This window comes from Psittacula echo, assembly GCF_963264785.1.
Source record: "Psittacula echo genome assembly, chromosome: 11".
Classification (NCBI taxonomy): domain Eukaryota; kingdom Metazoa; phylum Chordata; class Aves; order Psittaciformes; family Psittacidae; genus Psittacula; species Psittacula echo.
In genome coordinates, this window is record NC_137746.1 from 14,703,082 (window position 1) to 14,720,335 (window position 17,254).

A 17,254-nucleotide genomic window follows, 5' to 3' on the forward strand; every position below is an offset into this window, starting at 1 on the left:
GTGCTGCTGGTGGCTGTGGTGCCCCTGAGCACGTGAGGAGGATGCTGTCAGCAAGCGCATGTGAAGAGCAAGGCTCTCTGCTTGCATGTGTGTGCCCAACCCTGTGTGTGTGTATGGAGGGCTCCCCATAGGGCAAGTGGCTGTGTACCAGAGTGCGTTGAGCAGGGACAGCCATAGCAGGAGCTGGCTGAGGAGCAAGGGGTGGGGAGCAAGGCATGGGGGCACTGCAGCCTGTTGAGGTAGGACCTATACAAAGGGCTGGGCAGGGGGGTATGAAGGGTGATGGCCCATATGGGTGTGGGTTGGGTATCACTGCCACAGGGTTAAGGGCTGTACCTAGCAGAAATCGGGCAATTTCCCCCTTTCCGGTGCCTGTATTGCCCCGAGGGACCTGTGGGCAGCTTTGCCGGCTGCCTGCCCTGCCTGGGAGGGGTCAGCAGGCAGCCACCTGCCAGGACCTGGCTCCCAAGACCCCCCCATGCCAGGCACTGGGCACTGGCTGGGTTGTGGCTCTTTGGGGCTGTCCCGCTGTGCCCAAGGGCAATGGCATTCACAGGGAGGTGGACACCGTCCCTGTCCCTGCAGGACCATCCGGTGCAGGGGGCTGGAAGCGGGCACAAACTGCCCCAGCCCGGGCCCTTCCCTCCCTGTCCCAGGTCTGCCCCATCCGCCCCCTGCCACCGCCGGGGTTGTCCCTCACCTCTCGCCCCGCAGCGCGGTCCGCAGCCCCCCCAGGCCGGTGGCAGCGCCTCTGCGGGCTCCGTCCTGCTCTGGGCTCCAGGGTGATGCCAAGGTGTGCCCCGGGCGCAGGGCTCGGCCCGCAGGCACCGCGCACAGGAGCTGCTGCGGGCACAGCCAGGTTTCGAGGCACCCAGCCCGCCTCCCGCTGCCGGTCCCTCCTACAGCCCAACCCTCCGGCCCCCATCCCTGCCCCGTCCTGCCCCTTCCCCGGCATGACCCTGCCCCCGACTGCCCCGGGTCCTGCCCCTCAGCCAGGCTCTGCCCTCCTTTGGGGGCTGCATCCTCCCTGCTCACCCCCTCATGCTCCTTCTCTCACCTTCCCAGTGAAGGTCCGGCTCCCCAGGTGCATTGACATAGAGGAACCTTCACCCACACCAAAGGCTGCACAGCTGAGGGGAATGTTTCAAGTTCTCAGGTGCATTGGGCTCTATCAGCTGCTCCTGCCTCTGGCCACACTCAGAGGAGATACTCACCATGGCCCAGAACGAGGCAGGGAGCAGGTGCTGCCAGATTGGTGGAAACAGGCTAAAATGTCCATGTTTATGGGGGGACAGGGGAGGGCTGGTGCTGGCTGGGTGAAATGCTGGGAATATAGATCCCTGCCTTGAGCTGTGGGGATGCTGGGGATGCAGCACCCACCCCACTGCTGCTGCCCCATCATGAGAGTGGAGTGAGCTGAGGGGCCGGATGGCACCAGGATCTGGGTGTCAGAGGGACATCAGGAGGGTTTCTCTCCTGCAAGGAACTTGTGCTTTCACCAGGGGCTGACCTGGCTGCCTTTAATGCAATGCTTTGTGCAAGAGCCCCAGTGGGGCTGGCAGTTGGTGCAGCTCTGCTCTTACCCAACCTTGCACACAGAGCGTGTCTGAGGCAAATATCTCACAGCATCCTTCAGCCCTGCTCTGGTCCTGACGGCGAGGCTCCAGCTCCCTGGGCAACCCCTTAAACCAACTCAGATCCGTCCTTTCCTGCCTCAACAATGTCCCCAAAAGCCATTGCAGGGGCTGGGAGCTGCAGGAGGCCCTGCTATGGGAAGTCCACCTTTACAAGCCTCTGTGCGTGCAACTAGAAGTGAAAAGGCAGCTTCTTATCACAGGCTTGCTCCTACAAAGCAGAAGCAGAACTCAGCATAAATCTGACATGGCTTTTGCCTTCCTCCCCCTTCCCCACCAGCTGTTCTAGAGGTGGGTGATGTGTCCCTGGGGCTGGGGATAGCATCAGTAGCCCCACAGACCACCCCTATGTGTGAGGTGTGGAGACAGGGTGCACTGGGACCCACAGGGCATGTAGGGACCCTCTGCTCCTGCTCTGCAGACTGTGTCATCCTGCTGGGCTCCTACCGCTGTCCATTAGAGCAAACTGGATAGACACAAGCACTGATGCTCACAGGAAGGTTGCTGAGGTCTGCAGTGTGAGGGGCTGGAGGGGCAGAGCAAAGGGTGCCGGTGGTACTGGTGGCACTGGTGTGCCATCACTTCCATCCCGCTGTGCTGGGGCATAAGCACCAGTGAAGCACACTCCAGCGAGGGACCAGATCCTGACTCACCACTCTTTGGCACCCTGTGGCATCTCTATAGAGCCCTCACAACCTGCTGCACTGAGCTGTGCTCATCCCATGTGCCAGGAAGGCAGAGATGCGCTGCTCGGAGGGAGATGTGCAAGGGTGGAAGGGACACCGTGGGACAGCCCCAGAGTGGCAAGTCTCAGTCCTATCCTGCGGCCAAGTGTGACCACACACTCCCACAGCCCACATCCTGCTGGCTGCTGACAGGCCAGCGCAGTGCAGAAACCTCCTCCCTTGATCCCTTCTCCCTCCACAGCCACTGAAGTGCCAGGACTGGGGCTCTGTTCTCCTGGCAGGGGGGAACCCACTGCTCAAACACCTCTGCTGAGCCTCAGTGCCAACAGGACCTGCCCAGCTGGAGCTGGGACATCCCCCAGCCATGGGACCACCATGGATCCAGATGGCTGGCATGGGGAGAACAGGGCGCAGCAGAGCACGGGAGCTCAGGGTCCTGGTGTGGGTGTTGGTGGTGAGAGATGCCCAGGACGTATCCATGAGCTCAGGAGATTCAAAGCATGAGATGAGGGTGCTGAGACACTGGCACAGGGTGCCCAGAGAAGCTGTGGCTGCCCCATCCCTGGCAGTGTTCAAGGCCAGGTTGGACACAGGGGCTTGGAGCAAGCTGCTCTAGTGGAAGGTGTCCCTGTCCGTGGCAGGGGTTGGAGCTGGATGAGCTTCAAGGTCTTTTCCAATCCAAACCATTCTATGATCCCGGGGATGCAGTCTCATCGTCCCCCAGCCAGGGTGTGTTTGACACTGGGAGCACTGGAGTGGGTTGCACAGTTGTGTGCAGGCAGGATGGGGGGCCCATGCCACACTCCCCCTGACCCCTCTCCATCCAGTGCTGGCTGACATCACCGCCTCCGGGCTAATCTCTTGTCCAGCAGCAGCTTCCCGTTTCCTTTCCAATCTCTGGAATGACTCGCCTCTGCCTGGAGCCAGCAGGAAAAGCTGTCCAGATGGGGCTGCAGCCCCTGTGTCTCTGCCTGTGTCCCACTGGGCTGTGGACCACCCACATCGGCACCTGGGGGGCTCCATTCCCCCACATCTTCCCTGCCTATCCCTCCCTCAGGCACTCCAGGATACCAGCACACTGCTGCCTTCCTCTTTGTGCCACGGGAAACACAGCAGTGGCACTTATAAGAAATCACCACCCTAGGGGTTCAGCACCCACAGGGTCTTCAGCAGCCCCACTGCCCAGTGCTGCAGGTTTCACTCCCTTCCCAGAGTGGTGTTGGGGACCAGTGCTGGATGTGGACCTGTGTCCCTGCCACCCCAGCAGCGCTTGCCCTCTGCATGCACTCGATGTCACTGCCGATCTGATGTCTTGAGCAGCATCGTGGGCTGGGGGTCAGCCCCTGGCACAGCCTCCGCTGGGGCTGGTGGGATCAGGAGCTCAGGCCGCAGCTCCTCACGCCTACCTCTGGCTGGCTGAGGGTAACTGCAGCCTGGCTGCTGCTGAGGAGCCTCTGGGGAGTGAGGAGAGAGGAGGCTGCTTCTGCAGCACCGAGGCTGTGTGGGGTGGTCTTCACCCCAGCACCCTGCGGGCTCGGGCTGCCAGGGGGATGTGCCCCGTTATGGCAGCACGCAGGGGTGTTTGCGCCCATTGCTGTGGCCATGGCTCCCTGCCCAGCTCGACCAGAAAGTGTTACTGGGGCAGTCAGGGGCTGGGATGTGTTAAAATCCTCCCTGGTGTGAGCGCCCTCCCTCTGCTGATATAGCGAGAGCAGCACAGGGCAGGGAGGGACTGTGCTGTGGGGGCTGCACATCCCCAGCCCTTGGGTGTTCCACATCTTCCCTTCAGAGATGGCTCCTCGCCCCTGCTCTGCTTGTGCTGCCGGCCCAGCTGCAAGCCGTGGGAGCTGCTGCCTCAATGGGCCTCCTCTCCCTTCCCCAGCACGTGTGGCTGATGTTCCCATGGAGCAGCACCTACGCGGGACATATGTGACCTTATGGGGTGGCTAAAGGGGGACAGTGAGCATCCGTGCCAGGGATGCTGGGATGGGGGTCTGGATGAACTGGGGAGGAGAAGCAGAAGATGTGGGGGAAGCAAGCACAGGGCAGCAGCCCTACAGCTCGGGGTGGGATCACAGGGGTTGGGGTGACCAGGGATGTGGAGCTGAGTTGGTCAGAGGGGCCTCAAAAGACAGAGTGGCTCTATGGATGCTGCCATCCATGGAGCCACAGGATGGCTGATGGGGTCACCCCCATCTCTGAGTAGGCTGACTGTGTCTGCCATGTCCTGGCCATGTCCCTGTTCCCTGGTCTTTACCTTGCTGGGACGGTTCTGGAGCTGAACCTCACAGCACCATCAGCAGTGACAGCCCCATTTGCATTGGCCTTGCACAGATCAGGCTTCAACCCATGTAGGGCAGGAGCCCCGCAGCCGAAGACAGCCTTACAGCATGGAGGCTTGGACTTAGTGCCTGGACAGCCCCAGGGAGGGCTCGGTGCCAGCACCATCCTGTGCCAGCCCGAAGCTCTCTCGTGCACACAGCAACCCCTTTATTGTTGTGCCAGAAACCACAGCAGCGGCAAACACTGAGAGAGTGGGGACAGAGGCTGCCAAGACCCCATGGCCAGGACAAGCCCCCCCAACACCTCTGGGGAAGGGGTCCCCAGAGCTGGGCTAGAGCCAGGCTCAGGGCTGAGCCTCATGCCCATGACAGGACCTGGGAGCGCTCCCTGAGGTGAGGGGGTCACACTAAACCTGGGGGTCCTGGTGGGCTGGAGCAGGTGCAGCCCGATGGTGGGGCTGTCAGAGCTGGAGCACAGGCCAGAGAGGCTCAGTGCAAGCCCTCTGCTGCTGCAAAGCCTGGGCAGGACCCCCGTAGATCCCCCTACTTCTGGACCTTTGGAGGACACCCCTAGAAGGTCTTACACTGGCAAAGGGACATCCTGGTGCCAGGAAAGCTCCTACCCACCCCAGGAAGGGTTCCCCCTCTCTCCGCCCAGCCTCTCCTTGGGGCACCCACTCCCACTTCCAGCTCTATGTCCTGCATGGGGACATCATTTCCCATGCGACAGTACCTTGCTGCACTGCTAGGGGGGTCTACGATGAAGGAGTTGGAGAGCAGACACGACTGTTGGGGTGCAGGGGGCCAAATTCCCACCCATTCCCCCCCTGGCTGCCAAGCCTCAGTCATGAGGGGGTGCCCCTAAGAGGTGAGGGCTCAGGCCTCCTGGTCACTGGTGCTCAGGTGGTCCTCGGGCAGCCCGGTCTCATCGATGTTCTCCAGCGAGTCCGCGTGCTGCAGCGAGAGCTCGGCCAGGCTGACGCTGGGCAGCGTGTTCTGCTCCGGGTACACCCAGGGCTTGTACCCGGGGTCGTGCTTGCGCTTCCACTCTGGGTACTTCAGCCCGGCCTTGTAGATCTTCTTCATCGCCTGTGGGCAGAGTGGGACCAGCCCGTCACAGTGCCCAGGGGGGATGGAGCATCCTGCTCTGTGGGCACAGCTCCCAGCTCCCCCATTGCTTGTCCTTCGGGGATGCTTGGAGGGAATGGGGGCCTGCTGGTGGCTTGGACCACACAGACCTGTGAGTCCTGGGTCACTCAGCACCCATCCTGCAAGCCCTGGGACACCAGCACCCATCCTGCCCTTACCTAGGGCCGCTTTGTGACAGCTCACCCCTGATGCCCCTGCATCCCACCACCACCACGCACCCTGCTTACCTTTGGTGCCACAAACTGGGAGACGCGGTTCACCACCCACTTTGGCAGCGACCCTGCAAGAGCCCAAAGCCCCATCACTAAGGCAGTCTGGGCCCTGCACAGTGTCCTGTGCCAGGCTCAGCACCCCCCAGCACTGATGGCTGTGCTCTAGAAGGGACCCGTTTCTTCCCTGGGTTGCCCCCACTTCCCTGAGTGATGGAGAACCACAGAGGTTGAGCTCTCGGGGTGCATTGGGGCACGCTGGCACTCACCACGAGGGTCCACCTGGGTGAGATAATAGAGGATGCAGGCACCGGTGCCGTTTGCCTTGATGAGGTACCCGGTCTGCAGGGACACGGCTCTCACAAAGTCCTTCCTGGGAGGGTATTTCTGCAGAGAAACCCCATGCACCTCAGAGCCTGCCCCAGCCACTGCCCAGCCCTGCCTGTGCCTGCTGGCACCAGCGCCGTACCAGGGCTGGGGCTCACCGGATGCTTGACGCTGTAGTTAATGATCATGTAGTCATTGCCCAGGGGCAGCCAGGAGCGCAGGGTGACGAAATCCCTGTTCTTCAGTGGGCTCGGGCACTTCCCTGTGGATAGACCCTGTTACATCTCAACCCAGTGCGCCTCATGGCCCCACAGCCACGCACGGTGCTGTGGGGTGAGGGAGGGGGTCCCCAGGGGCTGCTCACAGGAGTAGTATCCCACGTCAGCGTTCACAGTCAGGCGCCCGATGTCGTAGGTCTCAATCATATTCGAGTCCCATTTCTTGCGGTAGTCAGTGTCATGCAGCACATCATAGAGTGTCTCAGCAGGGACGTCCTTGCAGGAGATGCGAGTCTGGGGGGTGACAGGCAGTGGGGCAGGGGGGCAGCAGACACCCCACAGCATGGAGCAGTGCCTGCCTGGGGATGAGGGCTTCAGGCTGTTCCTGTGTGTGGTGGCATGTCCCTGTGCGGTTATAAACCCATGTACATGTGTGCCATGGAGGATGCTCTGCACACACTTGGTGCAGGGCATGCCCCAGCTTCAGGATAGCCCATGGTAGCCAGAGGGTATCCAGGGGGTAGAAGGACCCTCAAACAGAGCTGCATGGTGGTCCAGGTTCAGCTGCCTGGGTACCCTGAACCCAAACCTGTTCAAGCACAGGGATGCTCCTGCCCTGGCAGGGTCGTTTTGGTGAGGGGTCCAGCCCAGGGGGGTTGCTGGGGCCCTGGCTGTAACCAGAGCCATGGAGCTGCCCTACTCAGCAGCGAGTGCATTATTGATGAGCTGGCCGCCCTGCTCCGCTCGGTGCAGGCAGAAGGGAGATGTCATCTGCTCCTCGTTAGAGGCCTTGCATCTTTGATGAGGTGCTCAGCACTGGCAGGTAACTGGAGATGCCCCTCTGAGCGTGGCAGGTCCCATCAATCTCGGGCAAGCGTTCCCCGATGGCCCCGGTGACAGCTCCTGCCCCATGTGCTGGATTTGTGCCCAGGACAGGCTCGGAGATGTGCTGCAGCCCCTGGGGTACCACGGACGAGAGTGTGGGAGCACCCAGAGCCATGCTCTGAGCCCCAGGCCCCAGCCTGTGCAGCTCAGCTCCTGGGTGGCATCCTCCATTCCATGTTTTGGGAAGGGTCCCAAACCCCTGCACCATGCCCAGGCCCTCTCCAGGGCAAGGAAAAACCACATCCTTGCAATGAAGCAGGGCGATGGTGCTCAGACCTCCCCCCAACCTGCCTGGGGTTCTCAGTCTATGGGGCTTGGTGGTGGCAAAGCAGGGTATAATTGTGTCCCTGCTGCTGAGCTCTGCGTGTTTGAACCTGGCTGGACCTCACAAGGTTCCTTCCAGCCCGTTCAGGAGCAGCTTTGTCTCCAGCACATCAAACACTCGCCACACTTCAGGGCTGCACACACTGCAGACACGCTGACAGGGCACTCCCATCATCCCAGTAACAGGGTGGGATCCAGCAACTGGCCACCATCCAGAGCCTGCACTGCTGACCCCCATGCTGTGAGCCTGGTGCTGAGCTGGTTTTCCACCCACCTCGTCATCCACTTCTGTCCAGACTCATCAATGTGGTGATGAGACTATGGGAGACCCTGCCAAAGGTTTCACTGAAGTCAAAGTACTGGGCTTTCATTGTTCTCCCCATTCCCAGCCAGCCAGTCCTCTCATTGCAGGAGGCAATCAGGCTGGTCTACCATGATTTGTCCTTGGTAGGTCCCTGCTGCTGTTACCACCGCCCTTGTCCTTCAGGACACGGCTTCCAGGAGGAATTTCTCCATCACCTTCCCAAGGATGGAGGTGACACAGCAGCACATAGTGCCCTGGAGCATCCTTCTTGGCCTTCTGCAAGATGAATGTGACCTTCACCTCTTCCCAGCTGTCAGGGGCCTCCTGCAGTCACCAGGACTTTTCAAAGAGACATTGACCAGAGCCCTCGGCACCCCCTGGTGCATCCTGCCTGGTCCTGTGCACTTGTTCATGCCCAACTGACCTAAGTGCTCCCAGATCCTAGCCCAAAAGCTCTTCGCTGGCTCACAGCAGCAAGGCAGCATGTAAGGAGTGCTGCTCCTCCTCCTCACCTTGCCCTGAAGGGCCTCCATTCATGGCAGCACCACAGCCATCGTGTACCTAGTTCCACCTTGTGTCTGCCCAGCTGCAGGCACATCAGACGGGCTGCCGGTTATTCTGTGTCCAGGAGAGCAGTGCAAGAGGCTCCTCCAGTGTTCTGTACCCCGGACACCCACCACTACCTCCCCATGCCCTTCAGGCCATAGCAACCCTTCCATGACACTCCTAGTTGACAGCTCCCCTTATCAAGTTGTCTGTTCCATAGGTAAGATGCTCCCATCCTACTTGCTTGGGCAGATTCCATTCCTGCCCAGCAGCCCTGGGCCTCTGTGCCCAGGAAAGCCAAAGCCCTGTCCATGACACCAGCCATGGAGTCACGGCTGCATTGACCCATAGGATGCTCCCAGCCAGGGCTTACCCTGTAATAGGGCTCCCTTGCCCCCAGCATCCTGTAACCACTCTTGATGTACTCAGGGTCACCTGCCAGTGTCACTGGTGCCATACAGAGGAGCAGTTAGGTATAACAGCCTGAGGGAGGGTTGAACCTCATCCCAGATCCATTCTGGAGGTGAGGAAGGAATTCTTCACAATGAGGATGGTAAAACACTGGCACAGGTTGCCCAGAGAGGTGGTGGATGCGCCACCCCTGGAGACATTCCAGGACAGGCTGCATGTGGTTCTGGGCAACCTGATCTAGTGGAAGGTGTCCCTGCTCATTGCAGGGGGGTTGGATTGGATGAGCTTTGAAGGTCCCTTCTAACCCAGACTATTCTGTGATTCTATGATCCAGCCCCTGGCAAACAACAAACATCCTGAGACAGCACATGGGGGCTCTTAAACACCCCAAGATGCTCCTCCAGTGCGGGATGGCAGGGATGTGCTGCAGGACGGTGTGGCTGGGGGAGAGGCACCATGGAGGCATCGCACTAGACTGTCTCATGCCCGGGGGCTCCCAGCAAGGCCATCTCTGCAACGTAATCGATCCTGGGGCCTTCCCTCTTGTGTCTGGATCAAGGGCAGCCGCAACGTGAGCCCACACGCGCGCACGGCAAAATGCTGCAGCAGCATCCCGGCAGGTCGAGAGGCTAAAGGCGCAGGGCAGGCAGTGAGAGCCCTGGGGAAGAAACACCCCCAGGCAGGCTGGACCAGGATGCTGCGCACCCCTAGGGTGGGCCAACACCCCAGGAACCCTCGGGTGCAGCTGGGGTAAGGAAGGGCTGCAGTCCCGCAGCTGCAGGCATTTGCTTACCTTGATTTTCTGCACAGTGCAGCTTTCCTCCTGGCCCTGACTCCACACGGTCACGCCAGCCTTGTTATACCGACAGTGCCAGCCCTCCAGGCTCTCGCACTGATCCCTGAAGGAGCTGAAGTCGGAGTCATCCGGGATGTAAACCATCTCCCCTCCTCTGGACATGGGGCTGCGCTGCCGGACCCAGGGCGCAGGCACTTGGCTGCAGGCAGGCTCCTTCTGCCTCACCTCCCGGGGAAACCCAGCTCTGCCCTTGAGCTCTGGGTGCCTGCTGCAGCTCACATCATCCTCTGAGCCCTGCGCCCGTGCCCCTGCGGTGGGCACCGGGGCTGCCCAGGCACCCAGGACGGGCAGAGGCACTCCGGAGCAGGGGGAGGAAGGCTCGGCTCCTGCAGTTGCTATCGCAGCTGCCGGGAGCTCGGGTGTCTCCTCCGGCTGGCTCCCGGGATCACATTTCTCCCGGCGGGCTGGCAGCTCCTCTATTATTCAGCAGGTAGCAGCGCGCAGGTGACTCGGCTTTCAGGGCAGAGCTGCCCCCGGCCCCCCGAGCCCCCCAGCCCCGCAGGCCCCGCTCTCCCCTCGCTGCACGCTGCAATCTCTGTGCCTGACTTTGCAGCACCAGCTCGCTGATGGGATCAGCTGATCACCTGCCTGGAGCAGCAGCCGGGCCTCCAGCGGCGCGGCGGAAGCAATGGGCAGCAGCATCAGCAGGATGCGGCCTTGGGGGGGCCTGGCCTGTCTGGGGTGAGGCCGCGGTCCAGTGCACAGCACCCTGGTGCTCAAGGTGCCCTGGGTCTGTGGGGAGGCTCCTGGCAGTGTTTGCAGGTGCGGAGATTGCCCCTCACTGGGCTCACCAGGATCCTGGTGATGCTGGCAGGGAGGGACCCCTGGGGTCTTTAGGCCACCCTGCTCCTTGGAGCAGAAACACCACCAGCACAGGGTAAGGTGACCCATGGCTTTAACCAGCTGTGTCTTGAAGGATGGACTTGTCCCATGTCGCTGGTGGCATGTCCTACAAGCACCACCTCCCCAGGAATAAAAACGAGTAATTCCTGCTTGTCCTACCTCAAGCTGCAATTAGTGCCCCTTGTGCTTCGTTACACCTCATTTTGCCCGTTGTCCTATGTTACTCCCTACGAAAAGAGATGGCTCCATCTCCAGGTAGCTGCATGCTGGTAGATCCCAACCCACCCCTGTTGTAGCCCCAGCCCTGCCAGCAGCAATTTGCTGGTCCCTATTCAGCTCCTCCACCTCCCCCTGAGCTGGCCGTTCTCTCAGGCTGCTGCCCCACTCCTCCTCATGTCACCCAGGACACAGCTTGCCCCCTTTTTTCAGCCTCTTGGCCAGGACTCTGGGTCCTGGTTTGTGTTGATCCAACTTTGGAGCCTCTTGGGGTCCACCTGGGCTGAGGCTCTGCATTTGCTGCACACCCGTTCCTCCCACATTAGCCTCACCTGCAAGGCAAGGGTACACATCTTATCCATCCCTCTGATGATGATGTGGAACATGGCCCCAGCACTCAGCCTGGGGTACCCCACTTGGGACTAGCTGCCACATGGGCATCAAGGCACAGGCAAAAAGGAAGGGAGAGCAGGGAGGAAGCTGCAGCACTCGCAGAGCCTTGCCTGGGGAGGGGGGCTGCCTGCAGCTCTGCACGCTGCAGCACGGTGGCTGAGCAGCTCCTCCATGCACACTGGCTCATCCTGGGGCTGTGTTTCCCATCTTGGCCTGCTCTGGGCCATGGTCACCACCAGTGAGGCAGAGCTGCCAAGTGCCACACTCGGCTGGAGAGCTGCCGCAGTGGGCAGGGAGCAGCGTGCCGAGCTGGGAATAGTGCAGAGGAAAGACCTTAGGGTGGCCTTGGGGCTGTGGAGCAGGGAGCAAATGAGGCTGGAGGGATTTATGGTCCAGAGCTGTCCAACAGCATTGCTGTAGTGTCCCGTGGGGCGCATAGGAGAGTGTGTGAGCATGTGCATGCCTGTGTGTCCATTGCAAGCATGGGCAGTCACCCCAGCCCCTGTGAGACAGACACAACCTGGAGAGTCCATGCATGGATGTGTGGGGCAAGGTAGAACCCAAGCCTGGGGGCTTTGTAGCTCCAAAGCTCCGTGGGGTGAAAGGAGGAAGGACACTGCAGTCCTGCGGATGGAGCAGCTCTGTTGGGCTGCATTGGAAGGAGCACACTGCTTGCCCAGCACCACTGAAGCGTGAACCAGCCCTGCTTGGCCACATTTCTCTCTGCACCTGAGAGATGGAACATTTCTCTCCCTGGTTGGACAGGCTGGTGGAATTGAAGGTGCTTTCTTCTCTTCTGCAGCACCCTTTGGTCAGTGTTCAAGCTGGACAACAGTGCAGCCACCCAAGAGCTTGCTGGTCACCATCATGTCACCTGCAAGCCACCAGCTGAGCTGAGATGGGTTCCCATCACTCACTTGGCCTTGCAATCACTCAGGGCTCAAGGCAGCCCCCCTTTGCCACTGTCCTTGGCCCTTTTGGACCCAAGGTCTGGATCTGAGTGATGCTGCTGGGATCCTGCACATCCCAAGCAGAGAGAAGGTGTCTGTAGCAAATGTAAAGACACAGGTCAACGTGACCTTGCCTCTGTCACCCGTTTTTAACCTCTATTCACGAACATTGACTATCAAACATCCTGCCTTGAGTTTCCAGCCAGGCAGTGGCTATCCAGGAGCAGTTTTATGGTGTGTCTCCAGGTACAACAGCCCCATGCTCCTCATCCTCCATGGAGGAAGTGCTGCTCAACAGCACTGTCTGAACAAGGACTTTCTGGTCCCTTCTTCCTCCTCCTTTCAATCTTCAGGTCAAATTCCTAAACTCTGCAAGTGTCTTTGCAGATCCCAGAGCCAGGATGCGGGATTTCTGTGCTGGGAGTGGGGTTGCAGGGCTCTGATGTGGGTGTTCAGGGCCTCATTAATGAGCTTGGGTGCCTCAGCAGGATGAGCTTCTAGCCTCTCCAGAGCTGGAGAAGAGCAACCAATCTCCTCTGCTTCTTAAAGAATCAACTTCAAAAGGCTTTGCAAATTGAAATGGAAAATGCTTTTCCCACAGAAAACGGTTCTGCTTTGGCTTTATGTGAACCATGGTGCTCTCCCCAGGTACTTGGGTTTGTCTCCAGGGAAATGAAGAAGAGAGGTAGGAGGAAAAGCTGAGATGGCTGAGAGTTTCCTGGCCTGTAGGGACAGGACAAGGGGAATGGCTTTAAGCTGCCAGAGGGGAGACTGAGATGAGCTCTTAGGCAGAAGTTCTTCCCTGTGAGGGTGCCGAGGCGCTGGCACAGGGTGCCCAGAGAAGCTGTGGCTGCCCCATCCCTGGCAGTGTTCAAGGCCAGGTTGGACACAGGGGCTTGGAGCAAGCTGCTCCAGTGGAAGGGGTCCCTGCCCGTGGCAGGGGTTGGAGCTGGATGAGCTTTAAGGTCCCTTCCAACACAAACCAGGCTGCGATTCCATGACCCCTTGATGCCAAGTGTGATCCGGGAGTCCCAGGACCTCAGGAACCACCCCAGATCTGCAGGGGCTGGAGGGCCCGCCCCAGTTAAAACTCACCTGCGGCTCCCTGGGGAGCTGCGATGTCCCCGCACCGGTGACACCCCAGGGCAGGGCACGGCTCGCAGGGACCAGCCCGGGCTGTGCCGCCGTGTGCAGCCTGGCACTCGCCCGCTGGGTGTCACCAGTGCTCCACGGACCGCAGCGACAGGGACACGGCAGGGAGAGGGCGGGGAAACGGATCGAGCCGGGGAGCAGGGAGCGGAGCGGACCTGTCCCCCCCTCAGCGGTAGTGCCATCAGCTCGTCCACGGAGGTGGAGGTGATGGCTGGGGCTGATTCTGACCTGGGCCATAGAAGCACAGAGTGGTTTGGGTTGGAAGGGACTTTGCAGCTTGTTCAGTTCTCCCCAGCAGAGGGGCAGGATCCCCTCCCTGAGCTGCTGCTCACGCTCTGGGGGTGCAGCCCAGCACACGGGGGGGTTCTGGCCTCAGGCGCTCACTGAAGCCGGGCCATGGGGAGCTTCTTGTTAGCCACCACCCCCAAGTCCTTCTCTTCAGTGCTGCTCCATCCAGTCCCCCTCAGTCTCTGTCTGTGCTGTGGATTGCCTCGAGCCATGTGCAGGACCTTGCACTTGGCCCTGTTGAACTCCATGAGGTTCACGGTCCCACCTCTGCAGCCTGTCCAGGTCTCTCTGGATCCCATCCCTTTCGCACACACAGGGTGGTGCAGATGTGCTCTGTACGTGTGGACACGTGTGCCCACTGCAGCTGCTTTGGTGTGTTTCTTGACACTCCTCAAAGGCCTCTCCTTAAGCACCCCCTTCCTATTTCAAGTCTTGCTGGGAAGCATCCTGCTTCCCACTTCCCTCCTGCCACCATCCCTGCACCATGGCCCCGCATTCCCGCTTTCCAGTTCTCCCACTGCCCCATACTGCTCATTTGAGCTAAATCCTTCTGCTGTGGTGGCAGCCAGCCTTGTGTCCTCCCTGCCTTGTGTGCCCTGGAGCATCCATCCCTTCCCACACTGTCTGCAGCGACTCAGGGACCCTGTGCCAGCCCCCCACTGCCCAAACCCCATCTCTGCTCCACCACCCTTCTCCTAGTGAGGCTCACAGGGCCGTGGTACTCCACGGCTGCCAGGCCAGGGCTTGTTCGCACAGTGCCCCAGTCAGGTTTCAGCGTGATTTAAAAGGACTGTGAAAAATGCAGTTATTTTTTCCCCCCTTTCAGCTGCAAGTCAATACTTGGGGAAAGATGTTTAATTATCTTTGTCACCCTCCGAAATCTCTTTATGAAAGGGTTTGGCTGCAAATCTTCACATCATTTCAGAGTTATTGGCTAGCGCAGTGCGCAGCGACATAGTAAATTAGCCGGTTGGAGCAGGCACGGGTGATCCCCCTGTGCTGCGCTGTATCCAAGCTCAGCACTAACCTGGGGCCGTGCCAGCGTGGGGGGCAGCAGGGACGCCCCCTGCTTGCTTGGGGTTAGGGCTGGTGTCCTCTCCATGCATGGGCACCAAGTGGGCATCATGTCCCTGTGCATGCCCCATGCCTGCAGTGGGTAATGCCACAGGCTGGCAGCTTCCCTGGGCCCCAGGATCATAGAATAAACCAGGCTGGAAAGACCTGTAAGATCATGAAGTCCAAGTTCTCCCAGCACTGTCAAGGCCACCACTAACCCATGGCACAGAGGGCCTCATCTACACAGTGTGTGAACACTTCTAGGGATGATGAACCCAGCACTGCCCTGGGCAGCCATTCCCCATCAGACTTGAGATCTAAAATGGATGAGACAGGATCCAGGGACATGGGACAGCCAGGGCACCCCAGGGTGACCTCCTGTATCATGAAGTCCACTGCTCTCTGTGTGGCATGGTATCCCCAACACAGCCTTCAGCCCCCTTCCAGATGCTCTCCCCAGCCCTGTGGACGCCTTCCCTGGAGGCTGTTTCCTGGTGCCATGGCTGGCAGGATCCCCCCGGTGTGGCCCAATATCACCCCTGGCTGAGAGACAGACCAGGATGGGGCTGAGGCATCTGCACACCAAAGATGTTGGGTCCACCCAGCTTCTCTGAACCCCCCGAACTTCCCAGCTCTCCACCTTGCATCTCCTCGAAGGCAGATGGGAGAGCAGATGGATGTACTGAGATCCAGGGTGGTCACTGCCGGGTGCTGCTGCTGTCCCCAGGGCAGGAGATCAGAGAGTCACAGAATCACAGAATGGTTTGGTTTGGAAAGGACCTTAAGATCATCCAGTTGCAACCCCCTGCCATGGGCTGGGATATCTCACCCTAGACCATGGGCGCAGGGCTCGTGGCTGCAAACCAGAGAAGGATGGAGATGCTCCAACAGGACAGAGAGCAGGCACAATCATGCACCCCAGCCCCTCCTCTGCTGGGAGGCACAGAAAGAGGGTTGCAGCCCTCCCTCCCCAAGCATCACCCTCCATGCTCTAAGCCTCCTGTTCTCATGCAAAGCCAGGGCTGGGCTGGAGGCCTGAGATATGCCGGAACAAAATGCCACCTTCCCTATAATGCCTTTTATTGGACTAGGTGACACGGAGGCTTTAGGGGATAGCAGGAGAATCCTCTTGGCTCATCCACAGAAAGGATTTCCACAGCCCTCCCGGCGGCTTGTCAGCCCCTGAGGAGTTATTACCTCCCGACACACGGCTCTGTCTGCTGGGAGCTGAATGGGAATGGTGTCCCTGCCCCCTGCTCACTGCTTCCGAAGATTATGGCGCCTTTGGATAAGCTCCTCGGAGCGCTGCTGCGGGCGCATCAGACAGGGGCTAATCACAAAATTAGCAGTGAGAGAAAACCTGGTGCCAGGAACTTATCCGTGGCGCGCGTTTGTGCTGCTCCCGCACCCGGCCTTAGGGAAAGCTTCCCTGGGATCGCAGCACCAAACCCTGCCACATATGAGTGTTGTGAGGAGGTGATGCCGCACGTGTGTGGTTGAGCATGGAGATGCAGTGTGTGCGAGCACGCCTGCATGCATGTGCAAACACACGCTGGGTTATACACACAGGCATCCATCCGCGTGTGCTTGTGCAGATTGCACAATTCTAGATGTGGGCACGTACACAGGGGTGTGCCTACACTCATACACACACATGGAGACATGCATATAGATAGATAACAGCAGCCTTCCAGTGCCTAAAGGGGCTACAGGAAACCTGAAGAGAGGTTTTGGATAAGGGCCTGTAGGGACAGGCCAAGGGGAATGGCTTTAACCTGCCAGAGGGGAGACTGAGATGAGCTCTTAGGCAGAAGCTCTTCCCTGTGAGGGTGCTGAGGCGCTGGCACAGGGTGCCCAGAGAAGCTGTGGCTGCCCCATCCCTGGCAGTGTTCAAGGCCAGGTTGGACACAGGGGCTTGGAGCAAGCTGCTCTAGTGGAAGGTGTCCCTGCTCGTGGCAGGGGTTGCAACTGGATCAGCTTTAAGGTCCCTTCCAACACAAACCAGTCTGGGATCCTACATGCACATGAATATATTACATACACAAGACACATGATGACACACTCGCGTGTACACTCACACACTGCACTTTGGAGCACAGACCTGCACACACATGCATATTCCTCCACATGTGAACACACGACACTGGGACAGCAGCGCCAGACACCCTTGGGTGCTCCCCAGGCACCCTGTGCTGCATCCCGGGGCTGGCAGTGTGCTGGGGGGGGCAGCAGGAGCCGTGCAGGGGTGATTAAAAAGCACTGTTTGTTTTATTTAAGCTCAAGTGTCAGGGATAGCTACAAGGCACTGAGCTAGCATCTACAGAGCCACCTCCTGCCACCCGAGCCCTGACCTTTGCAGTCTTCATTAGCACCGCACACATGGGTGCACGTCCAGCCTGGGGAGCATCAGAGGGGAGGGAAGGGATGTCTCCCAACCTGATGTCAGCACAGTCCCTCCATGGGATAACAAAAGCAGTCTCTATGGAGTGACTGAGCCCCATGGGACCCAGCACTGTGGCACAGTG

General features: G+C 59.6%; 1 protein-coding gene across 1 annotated transcript; it reads right to left on the reverse strand.

The window, feature by feature from the left end:
- Positions 1-5,478: 5,478 nt before the first annotated feature.
- LOC308225764 (START domain-containing protein 10-like) lies at positions 5,479-9,933 on the reverse strand (the record flags this gene model as incomplete). The annotated part of the gene is made up of 6 exons (XM_080626899.1): positions 5,479-5,691; positions 5,979-6,031; positions 6,230-6,347; positions 6,446-6,549; positions 6,652-6,799; positions 9,769-9,933. The coding sequence occupies 6 exons, from the start codon at positions 9,931-9,933 to the stop codon at positions 5,479-5,481; spliced, it is 801 nt and encodes a 266-aa protein (XP_080483025.1).
- Positions 9,934-17,254: the final 7,321 nt, after the last annotated feature.